Genomic DNA, 25,945 nt, shown 5'->3' on the forward strand with positions numbered 1-25,945 from the left:
AACATTAATAAAAATGTTTAAAAATTATTAAAACTTTTTTATTGAGATTTCAGTGGAGTATGTAAGAAAGACTTGTAAAGTAAAATAACAGCGTTTACTGTCTTTTCTTTCTCTCCCTGTCCTGTTCTGTTTCTGTTAATGGGTTATTGTCACAAGCTGCAGAGTTTATTCTTTTACTAGAGATGTGCTTTTTAAAGATTAATGTAAAGTAATGTCTTAATAAGTCAGATGCCAATTTTATGAGAAAATATTTTGGAAAAGGTTTGCATTTTTCTTTATATGGGATTTTGGCTCAGATTTTCCCGTTAGGGCCTCTTAAGTAATTTTGAAGGCTGATTGTAATAAAACAGATGTTAAAAGACTATTTGGGTAGGAATTTTACTGTCTCCATCTCACTTCACTTTACTGTATCTTCTTGGTATAGATTTTACTTTTACCATAAAGATTGACGTAATAGTATTTTAAAGTACTGCTAACTACAGTTGGAATAGGAAAAAGGAAATGATAGATTTTCTGGAATTGTTTTTGAAGGCTTAATGAGGAAAATGGGTTTTCAATTGATGCATAAACTTTGGGTAGAAAGAAGAGGTGCAAGTACATTCTAAGAGGTGAAACAGCAGTACGGTGATGTGAAGGTATGACAGGTAACATCACTCTTATTGGTGTGGGGGGGTGTATTTGGGGGATGGGGTCAGATACGGAAAGACTTGAAAGCCAGATGGAAGAACATGAGAACATTTCTGCTTTATGAAAAGTTCTTTCTTTTCTGAGTATATTTTGTATTAAGTACAACTGTTCTTTATATGTGAGAAACTTTATTATTAATGACATTTTGATTTCAAAGATTCAGTGAAAAGTGAGATGTATGTGGCATTATTTTGCATTGTAGAACACACAGTATTTCTGGAAGCTTGTGATTTCTTCCGAAGTCACAAAGCTATTTCCCTTTTTGTTGTCTTAATTTGGACTAATTTGTCTATTTTTTCTCATACTTACTCATTTAATTTCCTTCATCCTAAAGTTCTGTACTAGGTCTTCTAGTGGTTGAACTCTCAGTGTTTGACCCTCACCCTTCACTTGTCGTGTAAGAGGCATAGACAGATATTTGCTGTCAGCATTGTCTTCTAGCTTATAAAAGCTAGAAAAACTATAAAGTTTTTCTATAGTATCTTCTTCTGTCACTATACATTGATCCTTTTCAGGCAACCTTTTTCTAATTGGTTTTAAGATTTTTTTTCTCTTAATTTATGGTGTTTTTAGTATCTAAATATGGATTTACATTTCCTTTTTTTGCATAGGTCTTAAAGTGCTTACCTCAGAGGATTTCACTTATTCATCAAGCCTGGACAATTATCAGTAATTCTGTCTTCAAAAGTCTTTTCTACCTCAGTCTCTCTGATCTCTCCTTTAAAATTTCAATTAGATATACATTAAATCTTCTCTGTGTCTCTTAAACTCAGCCTTGTATTTTGCACTGTTTAATCCTTCCGTAGAGCACTGAGGATACTCATAACCCTCCTGTAGTATATGGATTTTACAGCTGTGATTAGTACATGCATAAGGTTTTAATTTTTGGTGACTGTATTTTTCATTTCTAGAAATTACTTCGTTCTATTTCAAGTCTCCTTCATTTACAAAAATTTTTTAACGTTTTATTTATTTTTGAGAGACAGAATATGAGCAGGGGAGGGGCAGAGAGGAAGGGAGACACGGAATCTAAAGCAGGCTCCAGGCTCTGAGCTGTCAGCACAGAGCCCGACACCGGGCTCGAACTTGGGAACCGTGAGATCATGACCTGAGCTGAAGTTAGACGCTCAACCTACTGAGCCAGCCGGGCGCCCCTCCCTTCATTTTATATTTGTGTCTTATTCTCTTGTAATTTTTCATTCATTCTTTTATGACCTTAGTTTTAAGCGTCCCTTTCTTAAGCCTTTCTCAAATTGTCAAGTAGTTCCACCAGATAATATGTATGCATGGTCTTAGGCATCTGCTTCTGCTTTCTTCAGGAAGAAGTAAGAGGACCAGTTTAGTTACGGAAATAGTTTTGTCGTGATTGTTGTCATTTCCATTTCAGCCAAACGTAGGAAGTAACAAAGTAATATGGATTTGTTAATATTGATTCATTTAAACTGATCAGCAACTGGGTCAATGGGAGAAATGATCATTTGCAATGCCCTGAGTATTCTCAAATGTACATGCGAGGGATTTACATGGTTATACAAAGAACCCCAGACCCTGTCTCTCTGTTCACTCTTGACTGCACCCTGACTTCTACCAAATGACCTCCTCGTGGAGATGTGTGTGCTCCTCTTTGAGTAGTCTGCAGCGCTCTCTGCTTACATGGCCACATAAGACATAAACCTGTATTTCTCTTTCTCTTCTCTCCTCTCTCTTTTATCACATTGTCCTTCTGTGGGAGTAGTGTAATAACTTGGGTTACCTTATCTAGTAAAAGAGAAAGTTCTTCTTTTCTAATAACCCTAATGCTTGTGGGGTTTTGCTTTTTTTATAGGTATCTACAAACCATATTTTGATCTGTCTTGCAAAATTTGTAAAGAACTTGCCCTTTTTTGGGTAAAGCCTGCTTTTTTCCCTCTTTTATTTTGGCTTTCTAAAGTATCATTAAACCAATTTTTATATTTTGTTTTACGGCTCTTAATTCCATCACTCTATATGACTTTTTAAATTTAAATCTTAAAAGAGAGAACTGTATTAGTTGTCTATTGCTGTATAACAAATGATCCCCAAATTTGGCAGCTTAAAACAGCAAATATTGTGTCACAGTTTCTGAGGGTCAGGAATTCAAGAATGGCTTAATTGGGCGAGTCCAGCTCAGATTCTCTCATAAAGCTGCAGCGTTGCTGTTAGCTGGGACTGCAGTTATCCAGGCTTGACCAGGGCTGGAGAATTTACTGTCAAGTGGTTTCACTTAATGTGGTTGTTGACAGAAAGCTTCAGTTCCTTGATGGCTGTTGGCAGGTCTCAATTTTTTGCTCTGTGGATCTAGCCATGGGACAGCTTGAGTGTCTTCACAATATGGTGGCTGGCTACCCCCCTCCCCACCCCACCCCCGCCCCAGTGCAAGTGATTCCAGAGAGCAAGAGGAGGCCACACAGCCTTTTATGATGGAGTGGCAGAAGTCATATGCTGGCCCTTCTGCCATATTTTGTTCTTCAGAAGCAAGTCGTTTCTGTCCAGCCCATACTCAGGAAGGGAACTAAGTTCCAACTCTTGAGGGGGAAATATCAAAGAATTCTTGGACATATTTTAAACCACCACAGGTGTGTGTGGGGGGATACATTTTGAATTTACATTTTTTCATGAGTTTTTTCCTCTCCATTTGTGTACTTTTTCTTTGAAGAACTAACATTAGAACCTTTTATTGTTCCAGCATAATGCATTTTCTCCTCTATTTATTGAGCATTTTCATTTCTGTTTAATATTGTTAACAATTTTCCACAGTTTTTCATGTCAGTTATGGCGAATTGCTTTCTCATTTATTTAATAATTTTGAGTTCTGAGATCATCGTCAGTGGGAATTATACGTGGCTTTTGAGAGTGTATCCTTCCACAGTGGGTTTTTTCCTGTGACCCCAAGACGTCAGTGTATCCAGTGTATCTGAACCCTGAACGTGAATAACCAAGAAGCCTATGGTGACAGCATCAGGAGAAGATATTTTCCCCTATCCAGATCCCAGGCCATGGCACAAAATCCTGAGTCTTCTCCTTGTGCTTGGCTGCCCTTTTAAAATGAGGATGTAGTCCTTCGAGGGTTCTGGTTATGTGGGGATATTTGTTTTAACTCTGCCTCTACAGACCTATGGCCTTTTCTTCTGTGTTCCTGTAGGGGATAAAATCAACGCCCCAGCTTACCAAGATTGGCCTTTCCCTTAGAGACGGCTAGAATATTTCACATTTTTACCATTCTGATTTTCATTTCCTCTTTGTTTTTGGTTCCTGGGAAAGTCTCTTACTGTTAACAAACTTAGCTAGGCATTTAAAAGATTATTTAAAATACTCTTTTCTGTCATTTGTAGGTGTTATTTTCAGGGTATTCAGATTGTTTGCCATACTGTGGAAACAAATCTAAAGGATGCCCATCTTACTGAATGAGAGTAGGCTTACAAACCATTAGAATTAGTTATATGGATGGCTTGTCTTCAGACACTCAGACCCAGACTTGTCCTCAATGGAAACTTTTTGTGTGTGTGTGTTTATCCATTCATTTTGAGAGAGAAAGAGAGCACAAGAGGGAGAAGGGCAGTAAGGGAGAGAGAGAAAAGGAGAGAGAGAATCCTAAGCAGGCTTTGCACTATCAGCACAGAGGCCAACACAGGGGCTTGACCTCACAAACTGTGAGATCATGACCTGAGCCAAATCAAGAGTCATATGCTTAACCCAGGCGCTCCAGTAGAATCTAAGTGAAATACATTTCTCTCTTCCACAATTGTGAAATACCACAAGTACTCCAAAGTAAACATTTTTACAAAGTTGTTAAGTTTGGGTAAATATGGGATTACTATCTAGAAAAAGATTCCACCACTGGAATTTAGTTCCATTGTTAGAATAGTCTCTCCCATCTAATGTATTTCTTTATTCTAAAGTGATTTAGTAGTGAAAAAGAGAAAACTACTTAAATGTCTTCAGTAGTGGATAGATGCACACAGAGAAATATTATTTAAATAATATGATTTAAGTTACATGTATTGATATGGAAAGGTGTCTGTGGTAAGTGAAAAGGGCAGGTCTCAGAATTGTATATGTAACATGATTCCGTTCATAATCTTGTGTGAGATGCATAACATACATTATTTAAAATGTCTCTTTATAAGATTGTCTGGTAGACCTTAGGCCAAACTATTGATATTGAGTAATTATTGAGTATTATTGAGTAATAGTTTGGGTAAGGAAGAGACCTTTACTTTCCAAACTTGTCTATTGATTGCATCTTTATGAACATACATTATGTTTATATATATGTTTATGATCATATATTAATGTGCTGTCAGCATAGATAGGGACTCTCTGTCTCCCTCTCTCTCCGCTTCTTCCCAGCTTATGTGTGCACACTCTCCTCTCTCAAGATAAATAAACATTAAAAAAGAAACTAGCTAAACCTCTAGGCCATGATTTATTTCTTTTAACATTTAAGAGGTAATATTGATCAGCAAGGTACAAACATGAAAATATAATTAATTTCAGAGAGTATTTCAGTCTTTTATTCATTCCACAACATTTGTTTGCAGCTTTCCCCTGCCAGGCACCGTTCTGAACACTGGAGATACAACACTGAAAAAACCAGGTTTAAAAAATGTTGCCCTGATGGAGCTTATGTTTTAGTACAGTTTTTTAGGTGTATTAAGGCTACTGCTTAGTGGAACTTGTAAAAACTTTGCCATTTACTGAAAAACATGCTTTGACTAATTTCATTAATATAAATTTTCTTCTCTTATAGTAACGGGACCTCTGTCAGAACTGCAAATTGCATATGTTAGCAGAGAAACACTACAGGTAAATCCAGTGCTGATTTAACATTTTTTATTAGACTGTTTAATTATTGTGCATTGTCTGTTAAGTAAAGTAAGGATTGAACATCTAATTTGGTAAATTCTTGTATATTAACACATTTTAATTGTCTAGTAGACTCAAATTTTATTTGCAGATAAGCACTATAAAGCCTCAGTGTGACAATATGACCTCCTCAAATTTAAGTGCTGTGAATTTGTTGTTTCGTATTTTTATACTTCTCTTAATACCAAAGAAAGGCTTAAAAACTAAGCACTCTTATGGGAATTGAAGCTCATTTTAATACTAATTGCATTTATGCTTTTTAAAAGTTATTTCAAACTATTTGCAGAGTTTAGTGGAAAGTATTGTCTTAAGAAAATTAGTGTTTCCAACAGAACTTTGCCTTTTTTCATTTTCTTGATTCTTCTTTTAGGCTATTTCAGTAAAATAAATTAATGATTACTGCTAGATTATCTGTGATGAGTAAATAAAAAACAGAAACTGCTACTCAGTTGATCACTTTAAATCCCAAAGTATTCTCTGTAATAAATAAAGTCTTGTTAATTTTCTGGTTTGTTTTTTTTTTTTTTCTTTTTCTTTCTTGAAACTCCAGGGATTATACTATCTTCACAGTAAAGGAAAAATGCACAGAGATATAAAGGTATACATCATAAGTTTAACCTAATGGCCCTCTCTTCATTTTTTAAATACTCGGACCAAACTGTTGAGCAAAATTGTCTTAGTCTATCTGATGAATTTCTTACCTGAAATATGTTACTGTAATAAAATTAAGTGATACTTTTAAGAATTTTATTACTTTCTTAAAGTAGCTTTATTGAGATACAATTCACTTTGTTGAGATGTGATTCACTTGCCACAAAATTCACCTGTTTAAAGCATACATTTATGGATTAGTGTTATAATAACCCATATTAGCTTATCTCTAGTTATTTATTTGTAAATTGCAAATTAAGTCCTTAGCTTCCATCAAGTTAGGGTTTTTACAACATTTCATACTTTGAGTATTTTAGAAAACTTTGGTAGTCTCAAGGAACTATCATTAATAATGTTTCAAAATGGATAAATTCAATTGTAACATCTTCTGATGATCTGATTTAACTGGCAGAGGAGAGCAGGTGCACTGGGTGTGCTGGGGTCAGCTCCGCGGTAAACCAGGGTGCTTGGGCAGGGCTTCCTGAGGTTCTTTCTAAAGATACTGCCATCTCCCCAACTTAGTTCTTTTCTTTCATTTATTTTTCTTTTACCTTCTTCCTCATTCATCTTTTCTCCTATTTCTCTCCCCCTTTTATTTTCTGAGGTTTTCTCTGGCATAAAGGTTCTTAATATTTTTTTTCTTAATCATGTTGTTCTTTGAGTCTCTAATGAAAGCCATGGACTCTCTTTTCAGAAAATGTCCTCATGCATATGCCTTCATATTTTGCATGAAATTTCAGTGAACTCTCAGATCATCTGCTGAGATCCTTTACTTTAAGTGTTTTTCATAAGCCATTTAAGACCTAAGCAAAGAGCTTTGGAGTTTATAGGGAGAAGTATAACATGAGTGCATTAAAAGCACTGTGTCATCAGCACATAGATGATCTGGAAAGACTGATAAATTTGTGTCAGAAATGGAGGTTGGAGTGCCTTCCAAGCAGAAGAAACAATGTAAGCAAAAATGAAGACGTCAGAAAGTGTGGGGTCATTTTAGGGAATATAAAAGCTGTGCCATATTATCAAAGAGAAGAGAACATATGATGGGGATAGCCGGATGGTTTTGTGCTCGATTCCAGGAGGAATTGTGTGCTGAACTTCAGAGTTTGAGCCCAGCTGGGGAGAGTGTGACCATCACCACTATTTCTACCCTGGTCTAAGCCATCGGTCTGTTAATACCTGCACTTCTGCAGCAGCCTTCTAACCAGTCTCCCTGTTCCTGTTCTTGTGTGTTTCTGCAGTCCCTTCTCCACCTTGCAACCAGAGTGATCTTTTTAAATCAGAGCTTGTCACTCTTCTGCTTATAAACCACCATCCCGTTATTCAGTATAACATCCAGATGTTTGTTTTTGTTTGTTTGGTTTTTTTGTTTGTTTGTTTTTTACCATTGCCTGTAAGGTGTTACATGATCTGGCCCCAGCTTTTCTCTCTGACTTAATCTCATACTCCTCTCCATTTTACTCATTTTGTTCCAGCCACACTGAGCTTGCTGTTTTTGGAGTATGTTGACTCATTCTGGCACCAAGACTTTGTATTTGCTGTGCCCTCTTCCTGGCATGTTTTTCTCCCAGATTTTGGCATGCCTCTGCACCCTCACTTCATCTAGATCTCTGCTCAGACATCACTGCCTTAGAAAGGCCTTCTCTTCCTGCTTTACTTGGCTTTAGAGTACTTCCCTCTTCCTGGCTTTGAATCATTTGTTGGTTCGTTCATTCATTCATTCATTCATTCATTCATGTGTGCATGTATTTTTAGATTTTCTTTCTCTCCTATTCACTGTAAACTTCATGAGAGATGGAGCTTATTCTCATTACTATAACCCTAGAACATAAAATAGTACCTGATTGCTCAAGGAGAGAGAGATGGAAGGATGGAAGGAAGAGGGGAGCATCAGAGGCCATAGATGCACGTAGTATGATATAAACTGTAATTTCGGAAAATTAGTCTGGAGCTGGGCAAAGACCAAACTGAGGACCGTGGCAGACATCTAGATCGCTGGGGCTTAGATCAAATTAAAATCCCTGCTGTAGTCCCTTCTCCCTTCTTTTTCTTGTTTCTCCCATTATTCCCAGTAATATCAGGGGGTACAGTCTTCTTTATGGCTTCCTCTTTTTTGGGTGGGGCCGGTTTCCTAATGGTTTTCCTGTTAGCCTATAATTACATGATTGTTGGCACCTTGGACTAAAGATTTAGCCTGCTTACTTTTGCTTGCTCATTTAAAAGTTACAGAAAAGGCAAAAAATAAAATTTAGAAAGTCTCTATACCTTTGGGCTTATTGAAGATGTAGTGGTTTTATCGTCTTTTTTGGAGCTCAGATCAGGAAGTAGAGGTGGCCAAAATGCTACTAACATTGAAATGGGAAAAACTGAGTTTTTTTTCCCTTTCTGTGTGGGGGAAAAACCCAGTTCTTTCCGACTGTATGCTTCTTTCCTGAGGCTTCTTTACTACTCACACAGAACACTTCATTCTGACCCTGGTGGTTACCAAATGTCTGCAGGTTTTTCCCCAGTGTGATACCAGCTGGGTGTCCTACAATTTAACTCAATTCTGACACTGTCTACTTGGAGAGAGCATCAGATCCCACAGATAAGGGCTCAGCCCCATGAGACTGTCCCTTCCCCCAACACACACACACACCAGATACTGGTTCAAGCCCAGTTTATCAGCTGTGCTTCTGAGCAAATGACTGTATAGATTGGAGGTTCCAAAGACCCCCTCCTTGAGTTCAGTTAATTTGTTAGTGTGGCTCTCAGAACTCAGGGAATTATTTATGTTTACCAGCTTATTAAAGGATATGATAAAGGATACAGATGAACATCCAGATGGGAGAGGTGTGTAGGGCCAGGTGTGTGGGAAGGGGCAGGGAGCTTCCATGCATTCTCCAGACACACCCCTCTCCCAGTGCCTCTATGTGTAATTCAACCCGAAAACTCTCCAAACCCCATACCATTGAGATTTTATGGAGGCTTCCTCATGTAGGCGTGATCAGTCATTAACTCCATTTTTGGCTCTTCTCCCTTCTCAAGAGAATGGGGGGCAGGGCTGAAAATTCTGAAGTTCTAGTCATGGCTTGGTCTTTCCAGTGATCAGCCCTCATCCAGGAGCCTACCCAGAGTTGCTCCATTAGAACAGAAGACACTACTCTGTGACCCCTGAAATTACAAAGGTTTCAGGAGCACTGCATCAAGAACCAGGGTCTGCGAGCATATACTAGAACAAAAGATGCTCCTAGGGCTCTTGTCACTTAGGAAATTACAGGGCTTTCAGGAGAACTGGGCTAGGAACCGGGGGGTAGAAACCAGTGTATTATTGTTATCTCACAGTCATGCAGCCAGGTGACATTTTAATCCGGTGGGCCTGTGGCTAGTTGTTTATATTCTGGGTGGTCCTCAACTGTGGGCAAACACATTAAGATAGACAGCCTCATGAGTAAGCAGCAAGGTTCAGTCTTATGCACCAGCAGTGGTTCAACTGATGATGAACTCCTAGAACAGGAAGTAACACGTTTAAGATGTAATACAGAAATTGAAAATGCCAGTATTAGGTCATGTTTTAGGGCAGTCACAATGTTTGATCAGTAAGAATATAACAGATGAAAACTAATACATCATTTTCATAATAACATTCATATTGTGTTAATAGCAGCGTTTTGCAAGGTAGAACATTTTATAAGAATAGTCAAATTGTCTTAAAAGACCCTAAGTTTTCCTGCAAATATAATAATTTGACACTTTAATTGGGCATACTTTAAATTTTAAGTATTTCTAGGTCTAAGGCTGCCACTTGTGATCATTTTATGTACGTATATTTGATCAATTATATGTGCTGTCTGATAAAAAGTTTCTTACTTTAACTAAAATGTTCTCGCTTTGAAGGGAGCTAACATTCTGTTAACGGATAATGGTCATGTAAAATTGGGTAAGTAAATTAAAATTTTGTCATTTGAGCAAATTTATTCCAGAACATAGGAAGTTTTATTTGCCTCTGAAAGATTAGTTTTTCCCTCAGCATCTGTGTATTTTTAGGTGGAAATCTGTTTGTGGGCATATGTAACCTGTTTCTGTTCCCTTTTCTCCTACATGGGGATAGAGTCCGCCCTTCACATATGACAGATTTGTTGTAAAGGTATGGCAAAACAGTAATTCTTCAGGAATTCTTTCACCTGTAACCTGAGGAATGTGACTTTTAGTAAGAAATTTGTACACAATTGCCTTGTAACCAAAAAACAGGGTAAACAAACAAAAGCCAAAAAATCAATAACACCAAAAATCCTACATCCTTTACATTAGCATTTAAAACTAAATATAGTCGGGGTGCCTAGGTGGCTCAGTTGGTTAAGAGTCAGACTCTTGATTCAGCTCGGGTCATGATCCCAGCAGTCGTGGGACCCAGCCCCACATCGAGCTCTGTACTGACAGCGCGGAGCCTGCTTGGGATTCTCTGTCTCCCTCTCCCTCTGCCCCTTCCCCACTTGTTCTCTCTCTCTCTCTCTCTCAAAAAAACAAAAAAAAACAAAAAAAAAAAACCCCAATATTACTAATATAAGGATGTAATTTAGATGCTGGATGTTGCTTTATTTCAAACTGTACCTTTTATAACTTTTGGTTATGACTAAAATAGAGTTCCAAACCTAAATAATAACTTAATTTGAAAGTTTGAGACTGGGAACATGCATAGTATAGTAGTTTTTATAAACAGAATCATGGATGTTAGGTATTAAATGAAGAGTTTAATAAATAGGAAAGTTATTTCGGATTATATATTACTATAAGACAAATCAGAATTCAAAAAACATTTATTTTATAAAAGCATGAATAAAACTATTTTGAATTATAGCCTACAGTAGGACTGATCAGATATAAAAGTATCTGATAATTAACTTACATAATAAAATTTTGCTGAGCTACCTCTAAAGATGAAAAAAGCATTTATCTAACTATTGATGTCTTAGTGAACAGTTTCTATCAGCAGTTTAATATTTTGTGTTAATATTATGTGCCTTACTGACAGAAATCCTATATATAAAACGCTGGTTGATAAGGATTTAGAAATGACCGTTAAAAAACTAGAAAATATTTAGACCTCAACATACTTAAAGAATAGCAACAAGTCCTGCATAAAAACAAATTTCCTAGTGATTGGTGTTGGGATTAGAAGGTATTGCTAAGGTAAGATTTTGGGGAACATTCTGTTTGGGTGTCTTTTCAGGCTAGGCAGATTTGCCAGTAGATTCTTGGTTTGTTTGATGTCAGTCATCATGAGTATGGCAGGAAGTGAATGGAATATATGACTATGTAAGGTCCCTTCCAGTGATACTCCTTGAATTTCAGGTCCTGAGAATTTGAAATTATAATATTATTAAGTCTGGCGGGTTAAATTTTCTCAGCTCTCTCTTTCTCATCAAAATCATTGACTTTTGTTTTCATCTGATTCATGCAGGGATATATGAGAATCTATTTGGCTGTAATACACCCTGACTACTTAGTGATATTTTAGTGCTAACCCATAAAAGTTAAAAAAGTTTAATGTGATGTTTAAGAATATCTCGTTTCTGTGAAATTAGTTTAATGAAAATAATTGTTAAACGTTTCTTCTCATGTTACTGTAAATATTTTACCTTCCCTCAGTTTTCTTCCCTAAATGTTTCTTCTTTTTTTAATAGCTGATTTTGGAGTATCTGCACAGATTACAGCTACAATTGCCAAACGGAAATCTTTCATTGGTACACCATATTGGTAATTGTATTTTAATTGATAATTTAACATTTTGTTTTTCTGTCATTATTGAATACAGCATTTATTGAAAACATACACTGGTCAAAAATTTTAAGACTAAAACAGATTAAGAAGATCATCAAGAGCTTAAGCAGTGTAGGCGGGTACACTTGTGGATACACAGCCAAAGAATATTTTACCATGTTCATTAAGTGGAAGAAGCTCTAAAAAGATTGATAATGGCTTTTGGGAACCTTGCTATAAAGGAACTCTCGCTTGCTCTGTAGGGTCCAGCATGGTTTTTATACATATTTAGTAAATGTTTGTTGATGATTACTGATCTCCAACTGCAGCTTCAGAGATTAAAAACTCTAATGTTATTACCCACAAGAGAGTGAAACTGTCTTCAGAACGTGGGAAATTGTGAATTAGGCAAAGTAAATTTTTGGAACACACTCTGTCTTCATCTCTCTCTCTATATATATATATCATGTCTTTCCCACATGAACTCTAGGGATGTAGAACAGAATGGAATGTCTTGTCCAGAGTGACTAAGGTTGGCAGTTCCTCAGTTAATCAGAAACATCTGTTGAATGGCAAATCTCAAAATTAACACAGATGTACGTTAAACCTTTTAATTTCAGGCTTAGGAGTGTCTTTTTCTTTTTTACTTTCTTTTCTTTCTCTTTGTTTCTTTTCTTTTTCTTCCTTATTTCCTTTTTCCTTTTTCCTTTTTCCTTTTTCCTTTCCTGCCATAAGACCAAGGCCTTTTCTTTGAGTGGCTCTCTAATTAGAGTTACATCTTAATAATGTAAACTATACCCATAATACATCAACTACATTTTCCAGGTTGTGTTTCTCTAAAGCACAATCTTTAGTTCTAAAGAACTTGGACATACAAAGCATGTGCCTTTTTTTTTTTAAGTCAGGTCTATGAGGTATAGATTTAGCCTTACTAGGTGTGCAAGTCTCCCAGTGTTGAGAGACTTGTATGCTTTGGTGGTGAGAAATAGCACTATACTGAATATAAAAGATAGGTTTCCAACACCCAAGGAAGTGTTCTTTTGCCCCCTTTAGTAAATTCTGTCCCTTCATCCCTAGCCTCTGGCAGCACTCAATCTGATTTCTGCCTTTTCCCTGAATGTCCTACAAATGGAATTATGCATTCTGTAGCCTTCGTAGTCTTTTAGAGTTGTCATATTCTCAACATAATTTTCTAGGTTTTTTGGTTTTGTCTTTAGAAACTTGGCTTTAACAAGCTTTTTTGTAAGCATTCACTTTAATTTTCATAACTTACCTTTTTAACCTGCTAACAAATCAGTTTTTTATAACATTTAATTAAATTGCATATTTATAATATTATATAATAACGTATACAATATAATGAATAAAGAGGTTCAAAGATGAACTCAGTTGACTGTATAAGCATACAGCCTAGCTGGCAGGAGTAGAAGCACTAGCTGGGGTCTTTCACTTGTGTATTTATAGAGGAGTGGAGAACGTCTCCTCGCACGGCAAGTGGGGCATATCAGCTTTATGCATTTTCCTTCTCTGCTAGTGCACTTGTACCAGTAAGCTGGAAGATTCCAACCATCAGTAAAGTAATAACTGACATACTTTAAAATTCACTTTTCTTATGACAGTTCGAATATTTTTAAGAAGTACTTTAAGATTAGAAAGATTTTAAGAGGAAGCATTTTGAAAGTCAGAAGGGGTGTGTGTGTGTGTGTGTGTGTGTGTGTGTGTGTGTGTGTGTATGTGTATTTTTAACTTCACCACTTTACTTGACTTCCCTAAAATCATAATAGGACAAGTGTGTATTTGTAAAGTTACTTATTAAAATCATTCTTTTGATATGTAAGAGTTGGTTATTTCCAAAACCGTTGTTTAGAATTTAAAAACTTTTATATTTGAAAATATAATTTAAATCAGTCAAATAAAAATTTATAGAGCTACAATTGGGATAAGACTATATAGGAAAGTTAAAACTAAATTTGGGTAATTTTCCTCTAAATAAATACAGTTTTAAAAAGCAGACACTCATTTTTATAACTTCCACCTTTAAAATAAAGCTGAAAAACTGCCAGTTAAATTTATAGTAAGTATGAGCTAAATACTAAATGAAGATTATTAATGCCCCAGTAAGTAGTTTTGGTCATATGAAAACAGAGGCCAGATTGCAGTTCACTGGTACAAACGGGTAAGAGCTAAAAATTATAGATCATTTATTGCAAGATGTTATTTCTCTGTAAAATTCTACATTGTACAGAGAAAAGAGATTAAGGTGTGGACAAATTTGGGTTATGTTGCTGTACTATAAATGTCAAGTTTTATAAACCTTTATAAGTATAGCAAAGTAACCAAGGAATCACCAGTAGGGTCTTGGGATGGAGGGTCTTTTAAGGGATCAAGATCTCGACAGAGATCTTTAAAACACTGCATACTTATTTTTCAGATATCAAGGCCTAAATAGGCCTCAGCTTAGAAAGGGATAGTTCCAAGTGCCTCTGGTGGGAAGATGGGAGAAAATACAGTAAACACAAGTTTTGCAGTTTTTTTTTTTCCCTGCAATATTTCCTTCAGGATGGCTCCAGAAGTCGCAGCTGTTGAGAGGAAAGGGGGTTACAACCAGCTGTGTGACCTCTGGGCTGTGGGAATCACTGCCATAGAACTTGCGGAGCTTCAGCCGCCTATGTTCGACTTGCACCCAATGAGGTCAGTGTGTCATAATTGAAGAGTTCTGTGCTTAAATTAAGGGTGATCCTCTCACCTCCAGTACTTATTACATCGTAAATAGAATTATTTATATTATGTATTAAAATATAAAAGCTTAAAATGCTGTGTAACAATTTGTTGTTGATTTTTCAGAGCATTATTTCTAATGACAAAAAGTAATTTTCAGCCTCCTAAACTAAAAGATAAAATGAAATGGTAAGTATTTTTGTGTTATTTACTTTATAATCATGACCAAAAATAGAATTAAAATTTAAAAGTCTTAATTTTCAAAATTTCTTAGGTCAAATAGTTTTCATCATTTCGTAAAAATGGCACTCACCAAAAATCCAAAGAAAAGACCTACTGCTGAGAAGTTACTACAGGTATTATTGTTCCCTGAAATATCTTTCTCTCAAAAGGTAAAATGTCATCCAATCATATTTCTAATGAGTGTTCTGTTCTATATTATTTTTATAGCACCCTTTTGTCACACAACCTTTGACACGGTCTTTGGCAATCGAACTGTTAGATAAAGTGAATAATCCAGATCATTCCACCTACCATGATTTTGATGATGATGATCCTGAGGTAGGAACTGTTTTTACCAAGTATACTTATAACATATATGTACGTATGTGTGTGCATCTCAGAAGCAGTATTTTACGGTTCTGGGTCTGGTTTAAATAATAAACTCGTGAGGGAATAATGAACTCTTTGAATTGGTCTCTCCTAGGGAAGTCATGTGTTGGATTTTTCTTACTGGCTTCGTGTGGGTGACTGTTTTCTGAAAATGGCAAAGGCACAATCATCTAATCCACTTGGTGAAATTACTGTAGTTATTTCAGAGTAGTCATTTTGGATGAAGTTGCCAAATAAATTGTCCACTTTAAAAGAGAGAGTGCAGACAGGAAGTACCTAAGTCAGATGTTAGAATACATTCAAAATTTCTGTTCAGTTTTCCTCTTAAAAACAATCCTGCTACAGTACCTCATGAATTATTAGTGGTTAGTAGAAAGTATAGGATTGATTTTGTTGGTGACTAAAACCTTAATTATCCACTATGGGAATGTTTTAAAATGAGCCAGTGTTGGGGTGCCTGGGTGGCTCAGTCGGTTAAGCATCCGACTTCAGCTCAGGTCATGATCTCGCGATCCGTGAGTTCGAGCCCCACGTCAGGCTCTGTGCTGACAGCTCAGAGCCTGGATCCTGTTTCAGATTCTGTGTCTCCCTCCCTCTCTGATCCTCCCCCATTCATGCTCTGTCTCTCTCTGTCTCAAAAATAAAATAAACGTTAAAAAAATTTTTTTTAAATGAGCCAGTGTAGTTGTTAGAGAATAAAATAACTAATATGATAGAAGGATTGATATCAAAGGAAGCTTCTTTTCTGTTGGCATACTTAACATTCCTAGCCCAGCTAATAATTGTGACACCTAAGAGAAACTTGGTAAATGTGACATGGCAGAATTTTGTTATTGGATATATAACTTGAGATGGATACCCTTGACCCTGATGACTGGCTTTATGGAAGATACTTAAAATGGTGTAAATTTCTTGATACTGAGGGAACGATAGCTCTCAGTGGTTGGAAGGATGGTTGTGTATTGTGTTAAGTCAGAACCTTTCTGTCAATTCACCATTGTTCTAGCTTGCCATCATTATACAGCTGTAATTAAAAAAGCTATCTGTCCTTTTGTTCAAAGTCTGGAAAGGAGTTTGGAAACATAAAACTTAAGGAACGTAAAGTGTTACTATTGATCTTATAATTATAGTAGGGAAAACTTGTTTTATTGTTATGCTTAAGTCTTCAATTTGCATGGTAATGTGGGACTATAAAAATGACCCTGGTAGCCAAGACACCCTGCAAAGTGATCTTAATAATCAGTGGGAAAGTGACAGTTGTTCTGTGACTTTGAAAATTTTTTGTAAGAACATTAAAAATTCTCTTACTGTCAGTTTTAAATGTATAAGGAAGTGAAAAAAGTAATTAAGACTAATATTTACTTACTGCACTGTTATTTAAAATATTAGAACCAGTGAGAATTAACGTGTTTTGTTTTTTTACAAAAAAACTTACATAGATTGATTCTCAAGTAGTCTACTTACTAAGTAGATTGCACAGTGCTTGCCTTCTTGTCATAATTCTGTGACACGGAGCAAGTATCTATTTTGTGCCTTGGTGAACTGTCCTACTCCCTTTCTAAGTTCGGGTCAGTTTCCAACATTCTTTTCCTTTGTACTTCCAATGCATGAAATATCTCCGTATTCGTATTCCCGTGATGTGAAATTTTTTGTGGATGCCACTTCTTCGGGAGCATCTTCCTCTTTTTTATCAGAACCGCTTTCTTCCTTTATACCAGTAAGTTCACCTTCACCGAGTTCTCTGGCTGTGCGTCTATAGGCTCGTGAGCGGCAGCCGGGTCCACGCTCTTACCGTCATCTGTTTCTTCCTAGAACTCCACTTACATGTTACGTTCAAATTTTATTTCCAGCATGATCCAGACTTCACGCTCTTTATTTCTTTACAGCACTTTCATCTTTGTTGGCTAATTCCCTCTTTCAGCTACCAGTTTTTGTTAAAATGTCACATGAGTGTATCCTCACTGGGAGACCAGAGGGAACACAACTACCCACTCTGCCGTCTGTGCACGAGCTGACAGGTGCTCAGTGAGCAGTCACAGACATGGGAAGAAGCGATGTGATTTGTCACTGAATGTGACGTGCGTCTGTTTGTCACGTGGTGATTTGTGGCCTGAATAGAGAGCTTGCAGTGAAGTTTGTACATTATACAGTTACAATTCATGTACTGAATGTTAATAAGATATTAATATACCAAATATTATACGATTGTAGAGTATCTATACAATTAATATACTGCTGACTGATATTTGAACCATGTTATGGGGGACTGGTGTCATTTAACTAATTCATGGTGACTGAAATTCGTGCATCCTGAGGCTGCAAGGCAAGGACTGCCTGTGTCTTCTCAGTGCACTGAATGCCACCTCGTTGTCTCTTCGCACGTCCTGTACACTCGTCACACTGAATTACGAAGTCCTTTTGAAAATGTACTTAAACAGGAGAAATAATAAGCCAAATACAGAAGCAGTCTGTGGAATGAAGATGCTTCTGAAGTTTTCTCATGTAGTGGAGAAAGAAATTCATCTTTCTTGTGAAGTCTGTGTTGTTCGTATCATAATTGTAGGTTGTGGGGGGAGAACTTTTCTTCTCATCATGTTTAAGATAAAACTTTACCCAGAGAAGTTCATAATCTTACTACTTGCAAAGTGATCTTGCAAAGTGATGGTGTAGAAATTGCTAAGGGCTGCGTTCCCACTCATAATTTGAGTGACATGTATCTAACCTGCATTTCAGGATTTGCTCTGATACTGTGCATGTTGTGTGAAGGCTGAATACTCTTGAAAACATTGAGCACATCTGCTAATTCTACAGTGTCTAAAATGTATTATCTATCCTACACTGTTGGAAGGAAGTCTGACTTTTTTTATTTTGGATTCCCATGTAGTTTTTTAGAAAGGTGCTGCACATTATACATAATACAGTTTTCTTCGACATGTTAACCCATTTACTCTGTTCAGCATTCTGAGATTTAATAATTTTATAGTTATACCGTTTAAGCTGGGAAAGTAAAACTGTTCTCCTAGGCAGTCACAGGTTTTATTCATGTTCACTGGTAATAGCAGTCTGTGTGACTAGCCTGACGGGATACCTGTTTTTGCTTGCTTGTTTGTTTGTTTTTGCTCCTATATATTGTTATCAGAAGTACGGGGTTTGTTCTTTTCCGGCTCTGCGTCTAATTAGCTGAGTGCCCGAATTTTGAGTCTCGGTGTTCTCATCTATAAAATGAAGAATAGTACTTGGTTCACAAGTGTAGTTTGAGGACAGAATGAGCTGAGGTGTACGAAAGCACTTTGTAAAACTGCAAACCACTGTGGACACGTAAAGTTTAAATACTTCAGTTTTGAAATGGCTTTTGCTGCTGTTTGACTACTATCAGTATTTCAGTGTTTGGGGTCTTTTAGATTCATAAGGTTTTATTTCCTGAGACGCCCCAATATGAGAATAGTTGACTTGGGTCCTGTTCTTGATCTGCCTTTTGAATCTGCTAATTTGAACTTAAATGTGAATGAATTACATTTTTCACGAAGATATATCTACGAGTGTGTCTCCTTCAAAGGTAATAACTTCAAGGGAAGCGTTTCACACACAGAAAAAAAAACCTATTTGGTACGTGAAATAGATGCTGGCATCACCTCTTAAGGTGAGACCTTCAAGTGTATGGGCGGAAGCTGCAGAAGCTTCTCAGATAAGGCCCCTCGTACTCCATATGGTTGGAGGGATGTCTGTGATTGAATGTTTCTCTCTGGAAGTGGCAATACACAGAGCTTTTAATACAGTAAAAGGAAAGAAAATAGAGTGCTGTTCCTACAAGAAGAAACATGAAGGGGGAAAAAATTATGCTTACTAAAGTAAGAGGACCATAAATCTTTAATGCCTTTAGCATCGTTTCATTTTATTCACCCCATTCTTTTTGATAGAAGAACTTGAGGCAGATTTTTTTTTAAATCACAGTATCCTCTTCTGCAACAGGGAAAGCTGCAGCTTTTGAACAGCTGTTGAATTATTGAAATACTCAGTTTTGGATATTTATTTCTATTTATTTCAGAGAACGTTTATTGGGAACCTGCTGTGGATAAAATATATCCATAATCTTAGAAGCTCCCAGTTGCTGGTTGCCTCCTTTGTAAAAAATAACCACAGAATCATTATATTTTGTCCCGTGTTTGCATAAAATGGGGTATTTCTTTCACATTTGGGTAATTTTGTGGACCAGACTGTGACTTGATTATCAAATGCCACATTATCATTGATTTTGGTCTTTTCCTAGCCTCTTGTTGCTGTACCACATAGAATTCACTCAACAAGTAGAAATGTAAGAGAAGAAAAAACCCGCTCGGAGATAAACTGTAAGTATATACTTTACACAGTTCATAATTTAACAATGAGAAATAAGATTTCAGGTTGTAATTTAGTTAACAATTACTTTTGTTTCATTTTTTTCCAAATAGTCTTTCTTAGTAAATCTTTTTAAAGGTAGAGTTTAATTAAGGCAGTAAAAATTTTTTACTTACTTTATTCCTGGGGGATTTTCTGTGGCAAGAGAGGGGATGTATTCATGTTGTTATTGTTTGGGAGGAGGAATAAAATCCCTCAACCAGGCAGGACAGAAGTAATTGAGGCACTGCTTCTTAAACCGATAGGTGTGTACAACTAACCTTGAGAGCTTGTTGAAGTGGTTTCTGATTCAGTGGATCTGCTGTGGGAGTGAGGTTCTTTACTTCTCACAAGCTCCCAGGTTATGGAGACGCTTATGGTTCCAGGACCACACTTTGAGTAGCAAGGAGAGATAGAGATCTGCAAACTGGCTTAGCGTCTGAGTGTCCTGAGCACCTTTAAAACTAGGTTCCAAGCCCCACTTTTCCACAGATTCTGATTCACTAGGTCTTGGGTCAGCCCAGGAATCTGTCTTTTAAAAACAGCCCTCTGGGTAATTCTTATGTACACGAGCGAGTTATGGGCCCACCGAGACAGACCTTTCATTCACAGGGAATCTGGTGCTGTCAGCTCATCAGTGATGAACTCTGCCAGCAGGAATCTGCAATAATAGTGCCTGAACTTCGTTTTTCTTTTTGGAAGCATTAATTCTCTATGACTTAGAATACTAATTTAGTGCAATCGGGCACTGTGATAACAGTTTTCTGTGAATTAAAGATGTATCCTGAAGGACCTAAAATCCAAAATGGCTTTAGTGAAATTATGTGGTAACTTAAAGATAACTACTGAAAAGAAGCTGTTCCCAATTTTTGGCTAGATTAGTAATGCTAATTATAATAATACATTTCATACTTCAAGATGAATCCACCTCTTTGTCTGAAAAGCTAATAAATAAGTAGTGGCAGACACCATTTAGTAGGAAAAAAACAAAAGAAATGCAGAGATGAAGAGATTTGCCTGTGGGATGGAGGGAGACTCCAGGTTAACAGCAAGCCCTGGATCCCTCAGCCTCCAGCCCAGTGGTCTTTCACAAACACTGCTCCGTTTCAGAAACCGCCTCATCACACTTGTGTGGCTTTTACACTGCAAGTCCTTTGTAAACTTCCTTTGAAACTTTGGCTGGACCATACACTGTATATTAAGTTCTTAGAAAAGCTTTGTGCTGGTGCTACTTGGAAGTACTCTTAAAAAGGAGGAAACTCTTGGGGCGCCTGGGTGGCTCAGTCGGTTAAGCGTCCGACTTTGGCTCAGGTCACTATCTCACAGTCTGTGAGTTCGAGCCCCGCGTCGGGCTCTGTGCTGACAGCTCAGAGCCTGGAGCCTGTTTCAGATTCTGTGTCTCCCTCTCTCTCTGCCCCTCCCCTATTCATGCTCTGTCTCTCTCTGTCTCAAAAATAAATAAACGTTAAAAAAAAAAAAAAAAGGAGGAAACTCTTGAAAGAAAGTACCGTGCATTGTACAAAAAGCCCAGGACTGGGATTTGGTACTCTGTTTGCCAGCAATTGCCTGTGTGACCTTTAAGCTCCATCTGAAGCCAGATGGTTTAAACTTGCTGATTTTCCTCCAAAAGTATTTTTCTGAAAATGACAACCTTAGTATATGAGCAAAATTTCCTTTTTTTTTTTTAATTAAAAAAAATACTTAAGATGTCTTTGTCCTTTCTTTGATAATACGGATGGTAAGATCAGAGATGTCTTTGTAGTTCATTTAGAAAACTTTATATATTCAGTACTGTTGAAAATCTCATTTAAGGTACTTTTATCTTGTTATCCAGTTCTTTTAAAAAATTACATTATCAGACTCTTTATTGCAAAGTGCAGTTCTTACTGAATCATTCTTTACAAATTTATATTTGTGACTCTCAGCTTGTAACTGCATATGCATGTGTATGCTATTTAAAACTAGATGCCTATACCCCAGTTTTTCTGAGATTCTCATGTGCCCTCCTTTTGGTGGGAGCAGGTCTCTTCTCCCCCATTTGCCAGTAAAAGAGGTGTCATATCCCTCGTTGAGGTAGCAACAGAATTAAAACCACCACTTTGTTAATTTGTGAGTTTGGTATTTGAGGCTTTTAAATCTTTCACAGTGTTCTAATATCTGCTTTCTTAGAATGTTTTATGACTTTATGTGAGATATGATAGAATATAGAATAGTTAATGCTGTTGTCTATAAAGACAAGCTTTGGAAAAATTATTCTAAAAATTGTATACAGTTGTTCCTCCTGATAATGTTTTATGTTTACATTTACATGGTGTCTCTCCATGCAGCGAAGGTTTTCTCTTTATGAAACCAGATGGTGTTTAAGCAACATATATACGAAAACTGACTCCTGTGCAGAAAGGGTGTTATTCTTTCCCTTTTAGGAATCCTCTCTGCCTTCATATCATTAAATACAATAAGCAAAGACTCGCTTTAGGAAATAATTCCAGGGCTCTTCCTGTCTGCCTTAATAGGGTTAGTTTTGATCCATAATTGCTAGTGTAGGGTCAGCAAGTGGGAATGTTGGAGTGGAGCTGTCTCAAGCTAAAAGGGAGTTTTCATCTGGATATTAAAATAGAAATTTACAGTGTCTGGCTTGACATATGTTCAAGGAGATGGTAGAGGAAACAGATCAAGACCAATCGACAGCTAGTTACAGATAAGTAGGATTTTCTCACATTATGAAGAACATCATAAATAGCACTGCAGCCTAGGATGGTTGACCAATAATTATTTGAACAGTAGCTGGAAGATTCTGTGGCAGAAGCTTGACATCACTTGAGGGAGTTTGAAGAGAACAGGCATGAAGAATAAATCTCCAGAGGGACTGTGCTGCGCCGTTCCCCCCCCCCCCCCTTCTAGCAATGCATTCCCACAGACTACAGAGTAGTACTTTGCCCACAGAGGACAGGGGTATAGGAGCCCTGCTACAGTTAAGATTTTGTCCTTGTTAGGAAAGTTAGTCTAAGACAACATCTCTGCTCCCCAGCACTCAGTGATTATACAGATTATATATATACAGAATATACAGATTATTCTGGCGGGGGGAAGCAGGTATGTTCACATGTGACAGTAACACAAGACAGATAGATGCACAAACTGTCCTCGTGTAAATTTATTACACAGATTTAACTTTGCTGTTTGATGACAAATACAGGTGAGAGCTGTTCAATAGGCCTGTATCAAGGTAAGGTAGGCAGATATTAAAATATTTTAATACCTTACCTAAGAGTTATTTTATGATCTTTGATGTGTGATCATGTGTGGACAGGGGTGAGGAACCCATTACTGAAGAACCTACTCATCTCTAGGGGCCAGAATTTGATATCTGGTCCATAACAGCTGTAAACTATGTACATACTTATACAACTGGAGGTCTTACAGGGCTGTTTTTCCCAGCCTTTTTCACTTATCCCTTCTATTGATAAATATTCAAATCTCATGGTTTCTTTTAACTGGTATTAACATTCACAATAAATCATACGTACTAAGCTAAAATAAAAACAATTATAAAAATGATTATACTTTAAAATTTCACTCATTTCCTGACCTTGATTGAGAATGACTGTTTTGGCTGAAGCTCTTACTAGTTGAACTGTGATATATTTGTGATTGTGTTTCTTCTTTTTAATGTTTTGTTTGTGCCTCTGCTTTTATTTCAGTGGTTTTGAATGCTTTACCCTGGTGATAAAAGCAGATAATGATAGTGAGATATGGAAATTAGAGGTAAAGATAATGAAACATTCAGTATATTGTAATAGCAAGGAAGAAGGTGAAAGTAGCACAGTTTATATATGCTCTAGGTAGTTTATACCTGAGCTACAGTGATGTACTATTTATTGTTGTATAATAAATTTCCCCAAAATTGAGTAGCTTAAAATAATGAACATTTATTCTCATACATATTCTGAGGCTCAGGAATCCAGGACAACTTTGCTGGGTGGTTCTGGCTCACATCTGTTATGAAGTTATATCAGCTGGGGCTAAAGTCATTTGAAGGCTTGGCTGGGCTGGAGGATATGCTTCTGTGGTTGCGTAACTATTAACTGAGGCTTCAGTTACTTGCCACTTGACTCTCCTTAGGGCTGTTCACAACATGACTTCAGAGCAAGTAGTCCAAAAGAGAGCCCAAGATAGAAGCCTTACCTTGGAAGTGATACACCATCACTCTGCCATATTCATTTGATCACAAAGACCAACGCTGGTGATGTGGGAAGGGACTACACAAATTGATGAACACTAGGAGGCAGGAATCATTAGAGGCCAACTTGAAGGCTGGCTTCCAAAAGTAGTCTGCCTCAGTTGCTGTCTGCCCACCTAAATCCTGAGTTAGATGCTCTCTAGTGAATGCTGGGTCACAGTGAAGTAGGTTAGATCCTGACTGTAACATACACAGAATTCTGCTAATCATTTTTTAATTTAATTTAATTTTATTTTTTACTATGGAAGAGGCCTAGGACTAACAGATTTAGCTTTAAATAGCCTACCTAGACTTTCTTGGACTTTTTCCAGCCAACAGATTCTTAATTTAAAACATTGGGTTTTGATCCCTAAATGGTACATGGTAAAATTAAATGTATTGCCATAGAGTAACTTCTAAAATTATTACGTCTTTAAGAATACAGAAAGAGATCATGGCTTTACTTCTTTTCTTCTTTAGTTGGCCAAGTAAAATTTGATCCACCCTTAAGGAAGGAGACAGAACCACATCATGAACTTGTAAGTAGTGTAGTCTTGGAATGTTAACACTAAAAATAAATATTTTAATTAGTCTTTGTGATATTGGTAATGACTAAAAAGTCTAGTTCTTGATATTTTCAAAAGCATTTGGGGAAATAAAAAGGTAAGTAATTCTAAAATTACAAAAAATAAATCTGTGTTGCTGAGGTCGAATATTCTTAATGTTAGGAGAAATGTACTAGTTTTACCATTCTCCTATTAAATGTTTTTAATGCTGACCTGTTAATTTTTTTTTTTTATTTTTGTTTTCCAGTTTTCGAGGGGCTTTTTGTGTACGCATTTGTTAGGATAAATGCCACCATTTTAAATTAAAATGTTGGACCAATAAAAACATCTCATTGAATTTATGGGCAGCCTTTTAAGAGTGTAAGCCAGTTTTCTAAACATGAGGGTAGAGTCAAATCTATTGGGACTAAAACTCAGGAGAGACCAGGCATACATAATAGATCAAGTCTGTCATTCGTTTAAGGCTTGCTAACTCTATGAATGTTCTTTTCATTACTGTTTTTTGTTAATTTTTTATAAACACCTTCCTAGATATGTGATAATATATTTTTAGATTCAGTCTTAGAAACAACATGTTTTGCAAATATTTGAGATGTTACTATCCTATGGAAGAATTTAAAAAATGAGACTTAAAAAACAAAATCAATCCTAATGAAATTAGTTTCCTAGAGCTCCAGATTATATGTTTTTTTTTTTTTTTCTGTTCAATACTGAGAAGAAAGTAACTATTAATAAGTAGTAAGGATTGAAATGGAAACTTTCTTAAACTTAATGCTTTTGTGAACCCACTTGACTAAAGGTATACAAAGTGGAGTTATTCTAATTCAGTATACCAGCATGGAGGAAAGGAATGTTAAAAATTCTTAAAATGATTATAACATTTAAACCTAACATTTATGTAGAGGATGTAGAAGGTTAAGAACAAAAGTAGTAATGATGTTTATAAATGCTAATAGTTACTTTGTTAAGGCAGTTTGAGTTTGTTTCCTGTTTCTCTTTTGAAGTTGGCATTGCATGTATTTAAATTATATACTAGTTTAATAAAACTGTATTACAAAGCAAAGTTGTTGCAATATTGCTATTTTACAAGCTTCTTAAGATTATTTGACTTGGCATTTGCCTTAATAAAATTATTAGCAGGACTAATCTCATTTGTGACAGTTTCCCTTTGTGAATTTGTGGCTTTTAGTTTAAGTGTAAATAACTTGGGTTTCTTGGTCTCTGCTAAACAGCCCGACAGTGATGGTTTTTTGGACAGTTCAGAAGAAATATACTACACTGCAAGATCTAATCTGGTATTTCTCATCTTCTGATTTTCTTTGTCAGCATTGTTTAGTCTTAATTGTTTTTGATTTTTTTGATCAAATATTTTGTTCAATTTTAATGAACCAGTTTAAACATCATTTTATAAGTTCCTGCCATTTAGCAAGGTTCTATATATTGATTATAGCATTTTTTTCCAAAACAAGTTAGATGTATCTACTCAAGTGTATTATAA

The 25,945-nt window shown here is 36.5% G+C and overlaps 1 protein-coding gene across 4 annotated transcripts in view; it reads left to right on the forward strand.

The window, feature by feature from the left end:
- The window catches only part of MAP4K3 (mitogen-activated protein kinase kinase kinase kinase 3), a 203,706-nt gene that overhangs the window by 118,304 nt on the left and 59,457 nt on the right, over nt 1-25,945 (forward strand). For 3 of the 4 annotated variants that reach the window (XR_006215916.1, XM_042982110.1, XM_042982111.1), the window contains exons 5-15: nt 5,456-5,511; nt 6,122-6,169; nt 10,096-10,138; nt 11,883-11,955; nt 14,518-14,649; nt 14,803-14,865; nt 14,951-15,032; nt 15,127-15,237; nt 19,556-19,634; nt 24,362-24,420; nt 25,680-25,742. Coding sequence is in view for 3 of the 4 variants with exons in the window: in XM_042982110.1 (XP_042838044.1) it covers nt 5,456-5,511; nt 6,122-6,169; nt 10,096-10,138; nt 11,883-11,955; nt 14,518-14,649; nt 14,803-14,865; nt 14,951-15,032; nt 15,127-15,237; nt 19,556-19,634; nt 24,362-24,420; nt 25,680-25,742 (809 nt within the window). In the remaining variant the exon portion in view is untranslated. The remainder of the gene's footprint in view (nt 1-5,455; nt 5,512-6,121; nt 6,170-10,095; nt 10,139-11,882; nt 11,956-14,517; nt 14,650-14,802; nt 14,866-14,950; nt 15,033-15,126; nt 15,238-19,555; nt 19,635-24,361; nt 24,421-25,679; nt 25,743-25,945) is intronic. The other variant, XM_042982112.1, reaches the window with a different exon arrangement.

Source organism: Panthera tigris, chromosome A3 (genome assembly GCF_018350195.1).
Source record: "Panthera tigris isolate Pti1 chromosome A3, P.tigris_Pti1_mat1.1, whole genome shotgun sequence".
Classification (NCBI taxonomy): domain Eukaryota; kingdom Metazoa; phylum Chordata; class Mammalia; order Carnivora; family Felidae; genus Panthera; species Panthera tigris.